Source organism: Pelodiscus sinensis, chromosome 2 (genome assembly GCF_052426305.1).
Source record: "Pelodiscus sinensis isolate ZL-2025 chromosome 2, ASM5242630v1, whole genome shotgun sequence".
Taxonomy (NCBI): domain Eukaryota; kingdom Metazoa; phylum Chordata; order Testudines; family Trionychidae; genus Pelodiscus; species Pelodiscus sinensis.
In genome coordinates, this window is record NC_143053.1 from 255,844,322 (window position 1) to 255,862,776 (window position 18,455).

The 18,455-nt window shown below is 49.0% G+C and overlaps 1 protein-coding gene across 1 annotated transcript in view; it reads right to left on the bottom strand.

Moving 5' to 3' along the window:
* WNT3A (Wnt family member 3A) overlaps nucleotides 1-18,455 on the bottom strand; it is a 132,770-nt gene that overhangs the window by 11,913 nt on the left and 102,402 nt on the right. Inside the window, exon 3 of the mRNA XM_075922961.2 lies at nucleotides 2,069-2,334. Coding sequence (XP_075779076.1) covers nucleotides 2,069-2,334 — 266 coding nt within the window. The remainder of the gene's footprint in view (nucleotides 1-2,068; nucleotides 2,335-18,455) is intronic.

The window sequence follows — 18,455 nt, forward strand, 5'->3', positions numbered from 1 at the left end:
TATTTCGCATCAATTTCAAAATAGCTTATTTCGAAATTTGTCACTGTCTTCACAACACTTATTTCGAAATAAACTGCTATTCCGAAACATCCCTTACTCCTCGTAGAATGAAGTTTACAGGGACGTCGGAATAGCGAGCCTGTTATAATTTGAAATAACGGGCACGCTCTGAAGATGCAGAATAGCTTTTTCGGGATATCCTGAAATAGCTCTGCAGTGTAGATATAGCCAGTGAGGATCAGCAGAGCGTGAATGGGAAACAGATGCAGTTTCTGAAGCGACAGGATTTTAGTTTTAATGTTGTGCAGTTTTCTAGCTCAAGTGTGACATCTCTCAGGTTCCTAAAACTGGAACAGAGCCTTGCAGATGGACCGACGATGAAGATAACCCTGACTAGAGCCTAAAGTATCACTGCTGAACTCACAGCTAATATCGTATGTTTTTATTGAGTTCCATTATGAGGCAAATCCCTCATTATCCTATCCAAGCCTCCAGCTGTCCCTGCCTTTTACTGCCAGGAGAAATGTTCAGTAATTCATGGTATCCAGGACCCGACGGACAACTTGATGTCAAATGACCTCCAATGACATATCTTGCATCTCTTTTCTGCATTTAGTTGCTGCATCCCTCATTTTGCAGTGGGAATTCATCTTGAATTGTAAAGATTCTGTGTTTCCCATGTAGGGCCAGATTCTCAGCTGGTATAGACTAGAATAACTCCATTCGCTTCTGTAGAGCTTTACCCATCTCCATCAGTTAAGGAGCTTGCTCTGGAGTTTTGGCCTGTTCTGGACTGTGGTTATATTCAGCGGTGGAACACCATCTTGGAGGAGTGATGACTTTGTAGCCATATATTTCTAGGGTAGTGGACAGGGACCATTGATAACAACTTAATAAAGGAGTAGACCACAGGTGGGCAATAATTTTTTGCCGAGGGCCTCTTCAGAAATTTTTGTAGTGGCCTCAGGACACCCCACAAGGGGCAGGGCTTCAAGTGGAAGGGGCGGGGTCAGGATATTTGTCTGCTTTCCCCACTCAAAGACCATGATTGGTCTGGGGCATGGGGGAGTGCTTTTGCCCCTCCCCCCCGAGGTTCCGTCTAGGCGCCCACACTCCTGGCAGTGGGAGGAGACTTTGCGCACTCCCCTTTTTGCCCCCAACCAATCAAGCTGGGGGGGGGGAGGGGAGAAGCACGCAAAGCCTCCTCCCACCCTGCCAGGAGTGCGCAGTGCTTCTAAGCACCACACGCTCCTTGCAGGGTGGGGGCCGGGTGGAGGAAACTTTGCGTGCTTCACCCCGCCCCTAGGTCCTAATTGGTCTGGGGGCGGGGGAATGGCAGGGCCTCCGTGGGCCGGATCAACCCACTTGACGGGCAGGATTCGACCCATTAAGGCCTTTTTGCTCACCTCTGGAGTAGAGGATCAGGGTAAGCTATTCTGATTCTGCAATTTAATGAAGTTTGGTCCCTATATAGGATAAACCTGGAGGTCTCCGTTAGGCAGGTGAGAACAGGAATATAATAGGATGAGGGCTGAAGAAGTGAGCTGCAAGCCAAGATAGCTTCCTGGGGAAGCAGGTCTTGTCTTGAAATTGCCCAGTTGACAGTCAGCCCTTTTCCTCAGGTGCTAATCCCAGGCAGTGAGAGTAAATGTAGGGCTATTGCAGGTACCTGCTAGGCGGGCAGAGGCACAGACATCAGAGCCCAGGGAAATCTGTATGGGATGACCTTCCTCTCAGCCTTCCTTGGGAATGAACCTTGGGAGTTCCTGGGCTTCCGTGGCTAAGTCCCAGATCTTCAATGGCATGTCCTCAGTGGGAGTTAGGCATCTAAATGTCTTTGGGGATCCAGGCCTAAGACTCATAGCTGGTAGTGATAGCAGACTCATATCCTCTGTAGATCACAGGCAGAGGGGACTCTATAATGCACATGGCAGGAAGGGCTACAGCACTGAACCTAGTTCTTCTGAGTTTCTTCTTGCCATTCGCCTAGGGGTTTAGATGGGGGTGGTGGTAGTTTGGGAAGGAAACGTTTTTAGAGGCTTAATAAAATGAAACCAAATGGTCTTACCGTCCTCCCAGCTTCATTGTTGTGCCTGTTCATGGCTGACCGAGCATCGGGCCTGTTCTCCCGGGCATCCGCAAACTCTCGCGACACCATGGTGCCAAATTCCACGTCCTCACTGCAGCCTCCCCATTTCCAGCCTTCCCCGGGAGGCCCCTTGTGGCGGGTATCGCAGCCACAGATGGTGGCTGAGCCCTCGGCGCAGGATCTGGTCACTGCAAAAGCCACGCCAGCAGAGGCAATGGCATGGACGAAAGCCGACTCTCTGGTAGCTGTGGAAGAGGGAAAGATGCAGGGATCTGTTACTGAGTGGGGAATACACGGGACCATTCCCCACAGAATGACATGAGCCCTTCTTCAGAAGAACACAGAGGCAGGCCACTGTGTCTACACTATGCCGGGAATTTGACTTAAGACACCCAACTCCAGCTACGAGAATTGAGAGTCGACGTACCTTCAACTGGAAGGGGCCTTGAGAGGTCTTTTAGTCCAGTCCCCTCTGCTGAGGCAGGGCCACGTAAACTTAGACCATGCCTGACAGCTGCTTATCCAAATTGTTTTTGAAAACTTCCAATAATATGGATCCCACAGTCTTCCGTGGTCACACCATTGGAAGGCGACGTCAAAGCAAGATATGCAATTCCAGCTACCTTAATTACATAGCTGGAGTCATCGTATCTTGTTTTGTGTTTCCTTGCTGTCCCCATAGCAGGAGCAAACATTTCTGTTGGCTTCCCTTACTCCTTGCACAAGCAGGAGTACTGGCAGCTGACAGGGGTTCCCTCTGAGTTTGATTTAGTGAGTCTTAACTAGACTCGTTCAATCAAACTCCAGAAGATTGATCGCGTCAGTGATGATCTTCTGTGGTGTGTAGACATGGCCTCGCCTATTTCAGAACTTACCTAGCCTAACAATCAGAAAGATTTACCTGATATCGAACATCAATCTCCCTTCTGCAGAGTAAGCCCATTACGTCTTGCCCTACCTTCAGTGGACATAGAGAACAATTGATCGCAATCCTCTCTATAACAGCACTGACCATAACTGAAGACTGTTATCAGGCCCCCTCTCAGTCTTCTTTACTCATGACTACACAAGTCAAGTTTTTGAAGCCTTTCCTGTGAGGCCAGGTTTTCTAAAACCTTTGGTCATTTTTGTTTCTCTCCTCTGGACCCTCACAAAGTTCTCCACATTGTCCCAACAGTGCGACACCCAGAACGGGATACCGTTCTCCAGCTGAGGCCTCACCATTGCTGAGGACAGCTGGACAATTACTTCCCACGTGTTACGCAGGACACTCTGGTTAATCTGACCATGATATTAGCCTTTTTTTGCTGCCGCATCGCATTGTTCACTTTCGTTCAATTTGTGATCCACTCTAACACCCAGATCTTTTTCAGCAGTGTTACCACTAGCCATGTATTCTTCAGTCTGAAGTTGTATGTTTTCCTTCCTAAGTAATTTGTATTTGTCTTTACTGAATTTCATCCATTGAATTCAGACCGATTCTCTGCTTTGTCAAGGTCATTTTAAATTCTAATCCTGTCCTTCACTTTGAATATATCTAACTTATCTACATGTTCTGTTACCTGTTCTTTCCCTAGTCTGGCTTGCGTTCCTTCCCCTTTGTTGTTAATTCTAAGGGTACATCTACACAGCAACATTATTTCAAAATAACTTAGTCCGCATCTACATAGCAAGCAGTTATTTCGAAATAATGTCGAAATATTGTCAAGCTGGAGGACTTCTTACTCTGACTCCTGTAATCCTCATTGTATGAGGAGTAAGAGAAGTGGGAGGAAGAGTATTCTATTTGGGTATGTCTACATTGCCTTCTTCTGAGAGAGAGGAATGCAAATGCAGACAAGCGAAAATGCAAATTCCCGTGCTTCATTTGCATAATCACGGACTGCCGCTTTTCCGAAACAGCATATTTCGAGAAAACAAATGTGGTCCCCACGGGGTTATTTTGAGAAAAAGTATTTCCTCATGAGGAGTAAGGGTTATTTCAAAGGAAAGTTTTTTTTTCTCAAAATAACCCTGCAGGGACTGCGTTTGTTTTCTTGAAATACGCTATTTCAAAAAAGCAGCAGTCTGCAATTATGCAAATGAAGCATGGGAAATTCAAATCTGCGCTTCATTTGCAATTTCTCATGTCTGCATTTGCATTCCTCTCTCGAAGGAGGAATGCATTGTAGACATATAGTGCTGTGTAGATGCTACCAATTTCAAAATACCGGTAAGCTCTTTTGACTTAAGCTACGCAATTGACGTAGCTCAATTTACGTAGCTTATTCCGAGTTAAGCCCTGCTGTGTAGCTGCACCCTAATTGTGTTGAGTATCTGAACATCGTTAACAATTTTCTTGAAAATTGTTGCAAAATGGACGTTCAACACATCAGCCTTCTTAATATCATCTTATTATTAACTCTCCTTCCCTGCTAAATAAGGACCCACATTTTCTTGTTTATTTCTCTTGCTCGTAATATATGTAAAAAATCTCTTGATATTGTCTTTTGGATATATCTACACTGCAGCATTATTTCGGAATAACTGACGTCTACACTCTAAGCCATTATTTTGAAATAATGTCGAGCTGGAGGACTTCTTAATCCAACTCCTGTAAACTTCATTTTAGGAGGAGTAAGGGAAGTCGAAGAAAGAGTGCTCTTCCTTCGACTTCCTGCTGCGTAGACAGCACCAAAAGCTGAATTAAGCTATTTCGACTTCAGCTACGCAATCAAGATAGCTGAAATTGTGTAGCTTAATATGAGTTTTGGCCTGCTGCATAGACATGCCCTTAATGTCTCTTACTAGGTGTGACCCATTTTGTGCCCTTGCTGTTCTGATTTTGTCACTCCATGTTTGTCCCATTCGTTTGTACTCATCCGGGGTAATTCATCCATAATTCCACTTGTATAGTATTCCCTTTCCACTTTGACATCATTAAGAGCTCCTGGTCAAGCCATACTGGCTTATAGACTCATAGACTTTAAGGTCAGAAGGGACCATTATGATCATCTAATCTGACCCCCTGCACAGTGCAGGCCACAGAATCTCGCCCACCCCTCTTAGAATAATCCTCTCACCTATGTCTCAGATATTGAAGCCTTCAAATACTTTGAAGGCCCCAACATGCAGAGAGTCCTTCAGCTGTGATCTGTGCCCAATGCTACAGAGGAAGGCGAAAAACCTCCAGGGCCTCTGCCAATCTACCCTGGAGGAAAATTCCTTCCTGACCCCAAATATGGCGATCAGCTAAACCCTGAGCATGTGGGCAAGACTCACCAGCCAGACACAGACAGGCTTCTTGCTGTTCTTCCTATCTTTCCATAGCAACAGAATAGTTTACAGTGTTGCCTTTAAAATTGTGTCCTTGATAAACTGACACTCTCCAGAACTCCCTTTTCCCCATAGATTTTCTTCCTGTAGGACCCTACCTACAGTTCTCTGAGTTTGGTAAGGTCTGCTTTTTAAAAAAAATCCATCGTCCTTATTCTGTTCCTCTCATGCCTTCCTATCCTTGGAATCACGAAATCCATCATTTAATGATCACTTTCAACCAAATTGCATTCCAGCTTCAGGTTTGCTACCAATTCCTCCCTACTCATCAGAGTCAATTTAAGATGACTGTTGAGTTCCCCCATTTTCCGAAACATGAATTTGTCCTTAATACATTCCAAGGACAAATACGAAATGTGTTTTGCCATGTTATTTTTGTAACAGGAGACTGGGTAGTTAAAGTCATCCATTACTACCAAATCTTGTGCTTTGGATACCATGGAATCATAAAACACTAGAACTGGAAGGGACCTCGAGAAATCATCAAGTCCAGTCCCCTGCCCTCATGGCAGGACCAAGCACCATCTAGATCAGGGCTACGCAACTTTGGAAACCCCAGGGGCCACAGTGATACTCCCAGCATATGCGGAGGGCTGCAACTTAAGTGTGGTTGCATATACATGCAAATAGCTTCTTTCACACTGATGGGCATGAATACAAAGATTAAGGCAGGACTACACAACACACAGGCCCCATTGAAGTCAGTTCTACTGATATTAATAAAATGCAATATTTATCCGATTTCCACCCATATGACAGCACTTTTAATGAGCAATGACAGTCCAGGAATGTAACTACTAAAATGCATCTCAACAGAAGACTGTTATATTGACGCGCCATTCTGTAGCATGTTCCCAGTGGAGGCCATGTTCAAAGGATCCTGCCTTGCGGGCTGCAAACAAATGAGCTGCATGCGGCCCATGGGCGGTGTGTTGAGTATCCCTGATCTAGATCATCACTGATAGATGTCTGTCTAATCTACTCTTAAATATCTCCAGAGACGGAGATTCCACCACCTCCCTAGGCAATTTATTCCAGTGTTTAACCACCCTGACAGGTAGGAAGTTTTTCCTGGTGTCCAGCCTCAGTCTACCCTGCTGCAATTTAAGTCCATTGCTTCTTGTCCTATTTCTGTGAGGTGTTCTAGAAATGCCTCATTCACCTTGTCTTCCTGACTGATGGTCTCTAGTAGATTTCCACCATCACATCACTCCTAATTTGTATCTCTTTTATCTTTTTCCAGAGAATTTCAAATGGTCCTCCTCTCACCTTCTAGACCTCAGCACAAGTGTCTATTGTTGATATACTATGCAACGCCTCCGCACTTTTGATCTTATCTGGCCTTCCTGATCATGCCACATCTCTGTATACCAATAGTCCAGTCATGAAACATCTCTGTGAGGCCAAGTCATAATTTAGCGTATGTATTAATACTTCCAGTTCTTCCTGTTTATTCCTCATAGGCTACTTACACACACAACAAGGTTTATCCATTTGCTCTAGGACCCTGAGCTGCCTAAAAGGACAGTTTTCATGGCCTGCTCTTCCGCTGGGAATGTTGTCAGCAACATTTTTCGTCTTTGGCTGGATCAATTGAAAGCAGTTGTGACTATGAGGCCATGTTGCTAAGTGTAGCTAAGACCTTCCTTTATGCACTTACACCAGAACTGGAGATCACTCCATTACCTGACAAATTGCCCATTTTGCTTTTGTTCCCCATTGGAAGGAAACCAAACATTTCAAATGTCTTTGTGAAATGACCTAGTGCTGAAACATCCGTCTTCAGATCAGAAAGTTCAACTCTCCCATTTGAATCTTTCTCGCTCCTTAGAATTGGTCAAAGAGCCCACCCTAGATCTTATCAACTTTCCCATCAAAACGGATGCATCTCCATGAAACCCAGTGGCACAGGATTTTTTGTCGATAAAACACGTTTAATTGGAAATGTTCCAACTGGCTTTAGTTATAACTGTAATGAAAACACAGACTCAACGTGATAATCCAGGCCTCTGAAACCTGCTTACTATTCTCCCTAGCAAGCTGATGTCTTGTCTGTGCAATTCCAATTGGCAAAACAAATTTGTGTCACCCATTTTGTTAGGATAACCAAAATTGTGCTGCTATTCAAAGATAGTCATCAAGGCAGACTTTCAGCCGGTTTAAATTTGCATAGATTAGTGTCCCCTGTAAACTGAGAGCTTGGGTGGCCACCTAGACTATGTCTACACAGCAGAGTTATTTCGGAATAACTGATGTCATTCCGAAATAAAAATAGTCCGTGTCTATGCACAATCAATTATTTTGAGATAATGTTGAAATAATGTCAAGCTGGAGGACTGCTTACTCCAACTAAATTTAATTTAACTACTATAACCCTCATTGTACGAGGAGTAAGGGAAGTGTGTTCTATCTTGAAATAACTGCGCCAAAAATCGAAATAAGCTATTTCGACTTAAGCTACACAATTAGCATAGCTCAAGTTGCGTAGCTTATTTTGAGTTTAGTCCTGCTGTGCAGATGTGCCCCAGAGAAGATTCAGGTGCCAACCAGATGATTAGCAGAGTGCCCACACGCAGCAGCATGTGTTTCTACCTGTGGTGCACATCTGCACATGCCTCAGTGCACATAACAAAATTTATTCTGTACATAGATGGGAAAAGTTAGAAGGAACACTGGTGTATATCCATTGACTCCCATGACTCTATGCCATATTTACACCAGCTGATGGTTTGGTCCTATGACTTTACTCAAGTTTTGGGTTTGGGGTTTTTGCACTTTGTAATATGGAGAATATTTAACAAGCCAAGTCAAAATCCTAACATGTTCTCAGGACAGAAGCCAATACTGCGTGTTCACAGAGCCGTCCTGACTAGCTTGAATTTTTGAGCCAGAACTTGTGCATTGGGTTCTTCTCTTTGGGAAGTCTACCAAATGCAACACCATGCAAATGAAATAGCATGCATGAAACTACAAGCAAAAGTCATGAGCAAAGTCCTGGAACACAACATCAGGGTGCCTATAAAGGCCAGTAATCCCTGAGTGCATGCAAGTACATTTTATTCAAGCACTTATAGAAACTCTTCAGCGTCGGAGATATTTTTTTCTTTTCCTTAGCAATACCTAGCACTTCTCATCCTGAAAAATCTTAGAATGCTTTACAGGCTGTACATGTAGGGGCTGCTCACCTGCCAGTGAAATGCAGCTGCCTCTAGGGTGGAACACAGCAGCTGTTTCACTGTACACAACAGGAAGTGCACGGCATTGTAATGAATTTCAGCTAAATGGATGGAAATCTGGCCTGGGGCGCTGAGATGACCATTTCTGCTCTTGAGATAACAGCCCGTGGTTCTTTTAATGACCATCTGCGATGGGGGCACTGGGTTTGCTTAGAATCATAGAATTCGAAGGGTATGTCTACATAGCAGTGTTATTTTGGAATAAGTGATGTTATTCCAAAACAACATCATCCCTGTCTATACTACACACCGTTATTTCAACATAATGTCAAAATAATGTGGAGCTGGAGGACTGCTTACTCCGACTCCCGTAACCCTCTACGTCTACACTGGGGAATTATTTCAAAATAACTCCTTATTTTTGAAATAATAAGGCGATCCTCCACACTACCAAACCTGTTAGTTCAAAATCAGGGGCTTGTTATTTTGAAATAAGAACTCCTGCCTGTGGCTACTTCTACACTACACTACATACACTACTATGTCTATGCTACATCCAAGGAACACGTCCGCTTTTTCGGTTCAGTTTCCGAAAAAGCGTGCACGTTCTTTCAGAAGCTCTGTACTCCTCATTTTATGCAGATGGGCCAAATGTCGGTAAAGCCTCTTCCAAAAAAAGAATCGGAAAAAGGTATGTAAATTGCCGTTCGCAATTTGTGTACCTTTTTCCGAAAAAGAACTGCAGTGTAGACATAGCCTGTGAAATAGAATAAGCTTATTGTGAAATAGTTATTTCGGGAGTTATTATTATGGAATAACCTGGTAGTGTAGTCATAACCAAAGAGACCTCAGGAGTCATTGAGTCCAACGCCTTGCCCAAAGCAGGACTGACCCCAACTCTATCATCCCAGCCAGACCTATGTCAAGACGGGACTTAAACACGTCTAGGGATGGAGATTCCACCCTCTTCCTAGGGAACCCAGCCCAGTGCTGCCCCACCTGCCTAAGGAAATAAATTGTCCTAATATCCAACCCAGACCTCCCCCATTGCTCCTCGTTCTGCCATGTGCCACCACCGAGAACAGCCTCTCTCCATCCTCTTTGGAACCCCCCTTCAGGGAGTTGAAGGCTGCTACCAAATCCCCCCTCACTCTTCTCTTCTGCAGATTAAACAAGCCCAAATCCCTCAGCCTCTCCTTGTAGGTCATGTGCTCCAGCCCCCTCATCATTTTGGTTGCCCTGTGCTGGAATCTCTCCACTGCATCCACATCCTTTCTGTCATGGGGGGGAGGGGAGGGCTGAATTGGACGCCATACTCCAGATGTGGCCTCACCCCTCTATCACATCTCTCGCCCCTAGCTTTAGGCTCCATGTTGACGCAGATGGAAGAGCACCATCTAGTGAATCACTTCCCGCAACATCTCAGGTCTCCAGACCTTCCTGCAGTTCCTAGGCAGGCCTGACCCTTGAGAGAGCTCACCAGGCCATAGCCCCAGGCAGGGTGGCTGCAGGAATGGAGAAGGCGGGCACAGAGATACAGATAAGCAGAAGGAAAGCATGCACTTGTCATGGAAATGAGGGGTTATTAAGGTGCCATATAAAAATGCAGGAGACTTGGCAGAGATAAGCAGCCGAGTGCAATGTATTTGTCAGCCAGCCTCATTCCTCTGTGGGTGGTTCCGGTAGCAGGAGACAGGCAGCTGGTTGCAACTTGAAGAGGGCTTCTGGAAAGTCAGCTGGTCGGAGCGGGTTAATGGGCATGTCGGCTTAAGAGCATATTAACCACTGTTTATCCCTGCTGCAGCAGGTCACGGCGTCTCTGGCTTCAGCCCATTAAAAGCTCATGTTGCTCCCAGTGGTGGTGATTTTTTCAACCGCGGCTGGGGAGGGGGATTCTGTTTGCAGCCATGGTTCAGGGCCTGATTTTAGACCGGTTGAAGGAGGCTGAGTCTTAGAGGCTGGGTGCTCAGCCCGGTCTGATCAGCAGAGTCCCCACAGCTGTCTGAAACTGACCAGGGGTCTGGAGCAATTTTTACAGCGGGGAACCCGGTCTCTAATGGAAACCTCTTCCAGTCAGGGGGTGCTACAGCTCCCCCTTCTCCCGCATGCCTCGTTCCGGCATCTACGCCCCAAGATACTCGAAAGCACTAGTCCACTCTTGACATTCTTGCCCATATCGTATCTTGAGGTTCAAGCCTGCAGATCTTCGTCTCCATATCTGAAGACGTGGGTTTTGCCCATGAAAGCTCATGACACTACCTATATTTTTTTGTTAGACTCTCAGGCAGGGGTGGGGAACATAAGGCTCAGGTGCCGAATGCAGCCCCCCTAGCTTGCCTGAATCTGGCCCCCTGAGGCTCCAGACTCCCCCCACCCGAGGACTTTGCAGCACCCAAAAATCTACTCGCTTGGCCCCCACAAGGCTTTGGCGTGGGAGGGGAATGTGAGGAGTGTCTTTCTCCTTCTCAGTCAGAGGCTGCATCAGTGAGGGGCTGGCTTTTTATTTTTTGGTGTCTCACTTGTGGGCGGCCCCTGGCTGATTTTTCTGGGGGTCCCCCAACCCAAAAAAGATTCCCCACCTCTGCTCTATGGTGCCACCAGACTACTCACTGGTTTTAAAGTGACAGGCTAACACAGCCACCCCTCTGAGACCTTAGCAACATGCAGGATGTCCCTGATCCAGAGCTGCATGGACAAAGGGAAAAAGTGACACTATCAGCCAGGAGAATTCAGGAAGCCTGGGAATCAGAAAACTGGAAGATTTATTTCCAGCTCTTACACAGCCTTCTTAGGTGACCTTGGGCAAGTCACCTAATCCTCTGACCCCAGACTTCCTTATTGGTAAACCAGAGGAGATGGATACTTAGCTCCCAGGGACTTTTCCTGGCTGAATGGGTTGATGTTTGAAGAGCGCAAAGTATAAACACAGATGTGTGTGGATTAAATCCCAACGGGTGTGTCTACACAGCGCTAAATGGTAAAACAGAGCGCTATTCCGGCGTCCTCCTTGGTCCTTGTGCAATGAAGTTCACAGGAAGCCGGAATAAGATGCCCGTTACTTCGAATGTGTTTTGAAATGATGGGCTTCTCGTGTAGACAGTGCAGAACACTATTCCGGGATAACGGACATTAACCGGAAATAGCACCGCCGTGGAGATGTACCCTAAGAAGAGGATATCACAGTAGCCTCCTCGGGATTTCAGGTGATTGCTGCTGTATGTGGTGGCCTCTTGGAACATCACAGCAGTAGTGAAGACGGAAGGCAAGAATATCCGGCCTTAAACACTGTCAGCTTTCACAGTACAGGGTCTATGACACACAGCGGCTCAGCAGCGACTCCACTCTGGAGAGGGCAGTGCGCCCAAAGCAGTTCGTCGCCTACGGGCTCTATTCTGACGACAGGGCCGGGACCCAGCACTGAGGGGTGAAAAGCGACAGAGGGAGAGGGTGGTTCAAACCCAGCTGCTTTAATGCCTCCTGAATGCGGCATGTGCGTAGGCAGGAAAAGTCACTGGGGAATAGACGGGCCCCAAGTGGGCTGGAATTACTGTGCTCTGTGCATTGGTCCCTCCTGTCTTCTGCCTCCAGCACACACCAGAGGCGGGTCTCTTCGGGGCTGTAAAGCGTGGGTCTAATTCTGGCGGTTAGGCTTGGCGTGGGGGGCGAGGGGGAGCCTGGGTGCTACTTAATGGCCTGTGATATTGATCGGCGGTTTTCAAACTTTTTTTTGAAGAAAGTTGTTGATGCCGCGACCTAACATCATGTGACTGGAGGGGAGCTCTGGGGTGCGGCTGAGGAGCTGTAGGAAGGGGAATTAGCTTGGGGGGGGGCAGGAGGGGCTTCCCTTGAGCAGCTCCCAGTCAGCGGTGCAGTGGGGGGGCTAAAGCAGCTTCTGGCCTCTCCCGGCCCCCCCAGACCAGGCTGCACCTCAGAAGCAGCCGGCAGCAGGTTCCCAGCTAATGGGAGGGAGGAGCTAGTGCTCGGGGCAGGGGCATGCACGAAGCCTGGGGCACTCTGCCCCCACCTAGGAGCCGGGCCTGGTGCCAGCTGCTTCTGGGGCGCAGCGCAGTCTGCGGTGCCAGGACAGGCAGGGAGCTGCCTTAGCGCCCCCCCCCCCCTGCTGCTCACCTGCTCCCCCTGCAGCATCCAGCCCCAGCGCCCAACACTCCACCCCTCAGTGCTAGGTCCCGGCCCTGTCGTCAGAAAACCCCAGAGATAGATGAGGCCAGACCATATAGTCAGGAGGTCTCCTCTGGCCTTATCTCTGTGGCTCTGCATGGCAGGCAGATCTCTAGCACGTCACCCCCTCCATTGTTTGCAGCCCACTCGCTGTATTTAGACTCAACAAACACTGCCTCGGGGCAGGCGTTTCGACTAGGTGACCATTGTGCTGCCCTGGAGCCCTCTGCCCTAGGATTACCCTCTAGCCTGGTGCCCCAGTGTAGTTTGAAATGGCCAAAGCGCAGGGGCTTCCAGCCCCTCTTCTGGGAAACGATTTCACAGGAACAGAGATCAGCGTTTTCTTTGTGAACAAACAGAGGCCCCTGCCGCCAAATATCCTCAGGCACCGGTTCGAATCCGTAGGCGGCAGGAACGCTGCTTCCTAAGGAAGGTCCGTTCAATGCGTTCACACTGTTGTTATTTATCTGGCGCATCTCGCAGGCCCAGACGGGACTGGTAGCTCGTTGGGCCAGGCACTGGACAAACAGAGCGAGAGACAGTCCCCACCCCAGAGCGTGCAGTGAAAACAGACCAGATAAACAGGGGGGAGAGACATGGGAAGGGGGTGGATTGAGATGCGGATGTCCATGGTGTTGAGGCAACTAGCATAAGGCCTCATGGTTGATGCGTGGCAGAGATAAATGTAGGATCCTGAGGCCTACCCCTCAGATAACAGCTTTGCCAACAAACCATTGAAACGGCTCTGAAGTGGGGCTGTTGATTTCCCACTGGTAGGTTAACACCCCTCGCCGCACTTTCCCTCTCACCTCAGCATTACACATAGCCTGAAGAGTTTGCCAGGTTTGAGTATGAAGCCCTCAACATTTTTCCCCATCCGTGTGCAGAATAAATTTTGTTCCGTGCACCGAGGCATGTGCGGATGTGCACCACCAGGAGAAACGCACGCTGCTAACGATGGGCACTCTGCTAATCAGCTGGGTGGTACTTGACTCTCTCCTGGGTGGCCACCCATGACCACGGTTTACAGGGAACGCTGGTCTGAAGTGAGAATTTTCATTCAAGGGGCAGAACAATTAGAGATGGCAGAACACAAATGCTGATTGCTCAGTAATTGGGTTTGACTAACGGCTGGTCAATTTCGAGGTGATACATCTAAATATAAGGCTCCTTTAGGCAGGGTCTAATCAAGCGATGGGACTGCTGCCAGGAGTTATCTAGTGACTCGGTGGCTAGTTTTTAGCAGGACTTAGACTGGATCGTTTCTGATGCACGGACAACACATGTTGCCCGGTGGACTTGTCCCACGGTATGTGTCATGCTCAAACATCCTGAAAGTAATCAATACGGTTACGGGTAAATAGCCAGTAATCTGTAACTGTGCCAAACACAAATACAGATCCTCTGCGAGGTAGGTAGAGGAGTGTCGTTAGGCAGGAAGGATCTACACAAGGGCATGAGCTGGAAGAGGCGTGTACGAGGATCTCTGCTGAGGAATAGGCATCGCTGCTGAGGCCCAAGAGCACAGCGTAACATCCCACCCAACCTGTGGCAGGGCCATTGTGCGTCTGTTTGTAGCTAGGCAAGTTGGTAAGGATAATCCTTGCTCAAGCTCCAGGTGCATCACTCAGAATGGAAATTCCCTCCTGTTTTCCCAGGTACAGCATGGCATGCTTTTCTTCCCCGTCTGCTTTTCTTCCTCCAACAGGTCTGGCCTGGTGTTAGCCAATGCTGACAGAGGGCTTGTCTCCACTTACTGGGAAATTGATGCTGCGGAGATCAACCTCTCGGGGTTCCATTGAGCGGGTCTAGTAAGGACCCACTCAATCAACTGCTGATTGCATACCTTCAACTCCAGTATTCCACTGGGTTGTGTGGAGTCAGGGAAGCCGATAGGAGAGTTTCTCCCATCAACTTCCCACAGTGGGAACACAGTGGAAATTCGACCTAAGGTACGTTAACTCCAGCTACACTATTTCTCATAGCTGAAGTCACGTATCTTAAGTTGACTTTCTCCCCCAGTGTAGGCCTGACCTTTGGCATGGGCGGTGGGCGAAGGTAGAGCTGTGGGAGGCAAGCCCCCCTCCCACCTCCACTCCAACCCTGCCCCTGCTACCCAGGGCCTGCACCTATGGGAGCCACGCCTCCTTCTGCCCAGTATGCGGCCAGACCCTCCCCAGTTCCAGAGCATGGAGAGAGGGTGGTGCATGGCCCTAGCCTGCCCAGCCCTGGAGCATGGGGGAAGGTGGACACTAGTTTATAAACTGGCCCCCCTTGTGGGCGAGCTCCCACCTGGCACTGCGCGCTGCTGCCTCTGTATCAGAGGCAGCAGCACAGGGTCGGAGGGAGCTCCTCAGGAGTGGGGCCAGAGCACACTGGCTGCCAGCCCCACCCTCAGGGACTATAGAAAAGTTGACTAACCAATAAGAATTCATGAGGTTAATCGACTATTCGATTAACTGATATTTAACATCCCTAAATCACAGGCAAATACAGGTTGGACCTCCCTGGTCTGGTGCCCCAGGGACCTGACTGGTCCTGAATGAGGGAATTTGCCAGACTACGGGAGGTCCCTTGCCACTGGCTTCCCTTCAGTGCTCCTGGATCCGCTACCACCTCAGCTGGGCCCCACTACCTCCGGTCCTCCCCACCACCACCTCAGCCAGACTCCCAGCCCTGCTGCCGGTGGCCCCTAGCCCTGGGGCTGCCGGGCCATGGGCTCTGTCCACATCCGGGCTGCTAGGGGCTCCAGACCCAGCCCCGCACTGCCAGCCCTCCTGCCACTAGGGTCCCCGGGCTGTCTGGTCCAGGGACCTCTCTGGTCCAGAGAGTGCCGGTTTGGGGAGGTCTAAACCAGGGGTTCTCAACCTTTTCCCTTCTGGACCCCCGCCCAACGTGCTATACACATTCCATAGCCCACCCATGGCCCAGCCCTTACTTGTGTGTAGACTGAAAGCCAGGGCTGGCAGGAGGGGGTTGTAATTCTCCTGGCCCTCACTCCACAGGTGACCCCGCGAAGCCAAGTTCCTCCAGCTTTGGCTTCAGTCTGGGGAGCAGGGATTCAGGCTTTTCCCAAGCAGCAGGGTTTGGGCTGCAGCTTTCTGCCCTGGGCCTCAGGAATCGAAAGCTGGCCCTGCGCTCTGGTTTCATTCGGTGCCCCCCCCCTTGAAGCCTCCTTGCCCCTCCTCCCCAAGGGGGCCCCAAACTTCTGGTTGAGAGCCACTGGTCTGAACTGTCCCACGAACTCTTCCCCCTGCAGCCCCCTCCCTCTGCTTTGCATTGCAGTCAAAAGCTTGTTTTCTAAATACCAACGAGCCACGTTCTCTTGATTTCAGGCCCGTGGGCTAATCCGGCTCAGCCAGGGACCCTTACCTATAGCGCTCGAACCCCATACGTCCCTGATTCAATTTCAAACGTCCATTCAATTTCAAACATGAACTGGGCTTGTTTAGTTTGGAAAAAAGAAGATTAAGGGGGGACATGGTAGCGGTTTTCAAATATCTAAAAGGGTGTCACAAGGAGGAAGGAGAAAATTTGTTCCTCTTGGTTTCTGAGGACAGGACAAGGAGTAATGGGCTTAAAGTGCAGCAGGGGAGGTTTAGATTGGACATTAGGAAAAAATTCCTAACTGTCAGGGTGGTCAAATATTGGAATAAGTTGCCAAGGGAGGTGGTGGAATCTCCCTCTCTGGAGATATTTAAGAACAGGTTAGATAGACATCTGTCAGGGATGGTGTAGACGGAGCTTGGTCCTGCCTTGAGGGCGGGGGGCTGCACTCGATGACCTCTTGAGGTCCCTTCCAGTCCTATTATTCTATGATTCTACAATTCCTCCTCTCTAACTGCAGGAGAGGGGCGCAGCTGTCAAACCTGTACAACTCAGCACTGGAAAGTAAGTAGGAAGAGACTGGACGACAGATGCTGTCGGAATCTCTCTCTCCTGCTATCTCAAGGGCTAGGGGGGTTGAAGTCATCTCTGCTGTAACTATATGGCCAGCAAAGCTCACAGATTTTACGGCAGGGGTGGGGAACCTTTTTGTAGTTGGGGACCCACAGGGAAAAAAAAACTCAGTGGGGGGGGGGCACGCAAAAGTGAGAAGCAAAAAAACAAGCAAACCAACCCCCCGCCAAACTCTCATGTCCAGACTGCATCCCTCTGTCGGCAGAGAGATGCAGATTAGGCAGGTCGATACTGCAAATGAGGCAGGGATTTAAATATCCAAGGAGGTTTAACAGGATCTGTCGAAAAGGGCTTTCTTTCTCGACAGAGCCCCCGCTACACTGCCGCTTTTTGCGGAAAAAGTGCTGAGTCGACAAAACGTGGTGGCCATTGTTATGCAAATTAGGCACGGGATATTTAAATCCCTGCCTCATTTGCAATGTCGACCTGCCGAATCTACTTCCCTCTGCCGACAGAGGGATGCAGTCTAGACATACCCTCAGTGACGTGGCCCCTTGCACACCAGAGGCAAGAGAGGCCCAGGTTAGTAGATTGTGTGCTCTTGTCCCATGGTGGGGTGATGGCATGGGGGGCTGGAGCACCAGCACAGGCTCCCCAATACTGGGGGGGGGGCAGTCTGGAGGCTGGGGGGCTGGATCCAGGCAAGCAGGGGGCGGCATCTGGCCCCCAATTCCACACCCCTGTTTTCGGTGGTGGTTGGCCTATCAGTACCCTAATTGATTGATAATCCGATGGATGTGAAGTGCAGATGGATTAATAGGGGGAGAAATGAACCGCGTTACACCCGTAATGGATTTGACCCTGCCAGTGAGAGACTTCAGTTTGATTTATCTTGCGGGACAATTTGTTGGGACTTGTACAGCTGTTCAGGAGAGAGTCCAAAGCCGCTCTGCTGATTAGTCGAGCACCCACTGCTAGGTTTTTTGTTTCTCCTTGTGGTGCGCATTCGCTTCTGCCTTGGTGCACAAAAACATTATTCCGCACCTGAATGGAAAAAATCCGCAGCTGCATGGAAAAAATCCGCACATGAATGGAAAGCTGGGCTTGACGAAGCACGCTCAGCTCAGAGGCTGCTAAAAGCCACAATTTGGTTTTCCAAACTTTCCCCATCAGCAAAGTCAGGCTCACAGCTGGGGCCCCTTTGGGGTCTTCTCTGTGTAGCGTGGGGACAACTGCTCACTGACCGTCAGCCTGTGGGCTTGTGGCACTGCCCATCGGTGGATCCCCAGGGCTTCCTTGTCGGTTTGAGCTTTCTGGGATGCCATCCATCTCAGCTTGGTGCCTCGCCAATATTTAATCGCTCTGATTGCCACGCCAGCTGTGTCAGTGTAATCACAATTCCTTCTCCGGCTGCCCTTCCCCCAGGAAAAACATGTCCTTGTCTCTGGAGTTTGCTGCTCCGTTGGATCCCTGTCAGAGAACGCCCTGGTCTGCTCTAGGGCATTATTTTGAAATAATCCCCCCTTGTTTCGAAATAAGAAGCGGAGTGTCCGCACGACCAAGCCCGTTATTTCGAAATCTGGACTCCTGCTTTCCTCGGGGAATGCCGCTTAGTCTGAAATAGCAGGAGTGCGGACGCTCCGGTGCTGCTGTTTCAAAATAACGACTCCCCAGAGCCTTTCAGAGTAATTACTCCCCAGTGTGTCCTGGGGCTCTAAGTCGAGGTAGCACGTCCACATGAACGGAGCCAGCCTCAGGCTCATTTTGGGGCTCAGGGCTGGCCCACGACATTTTGG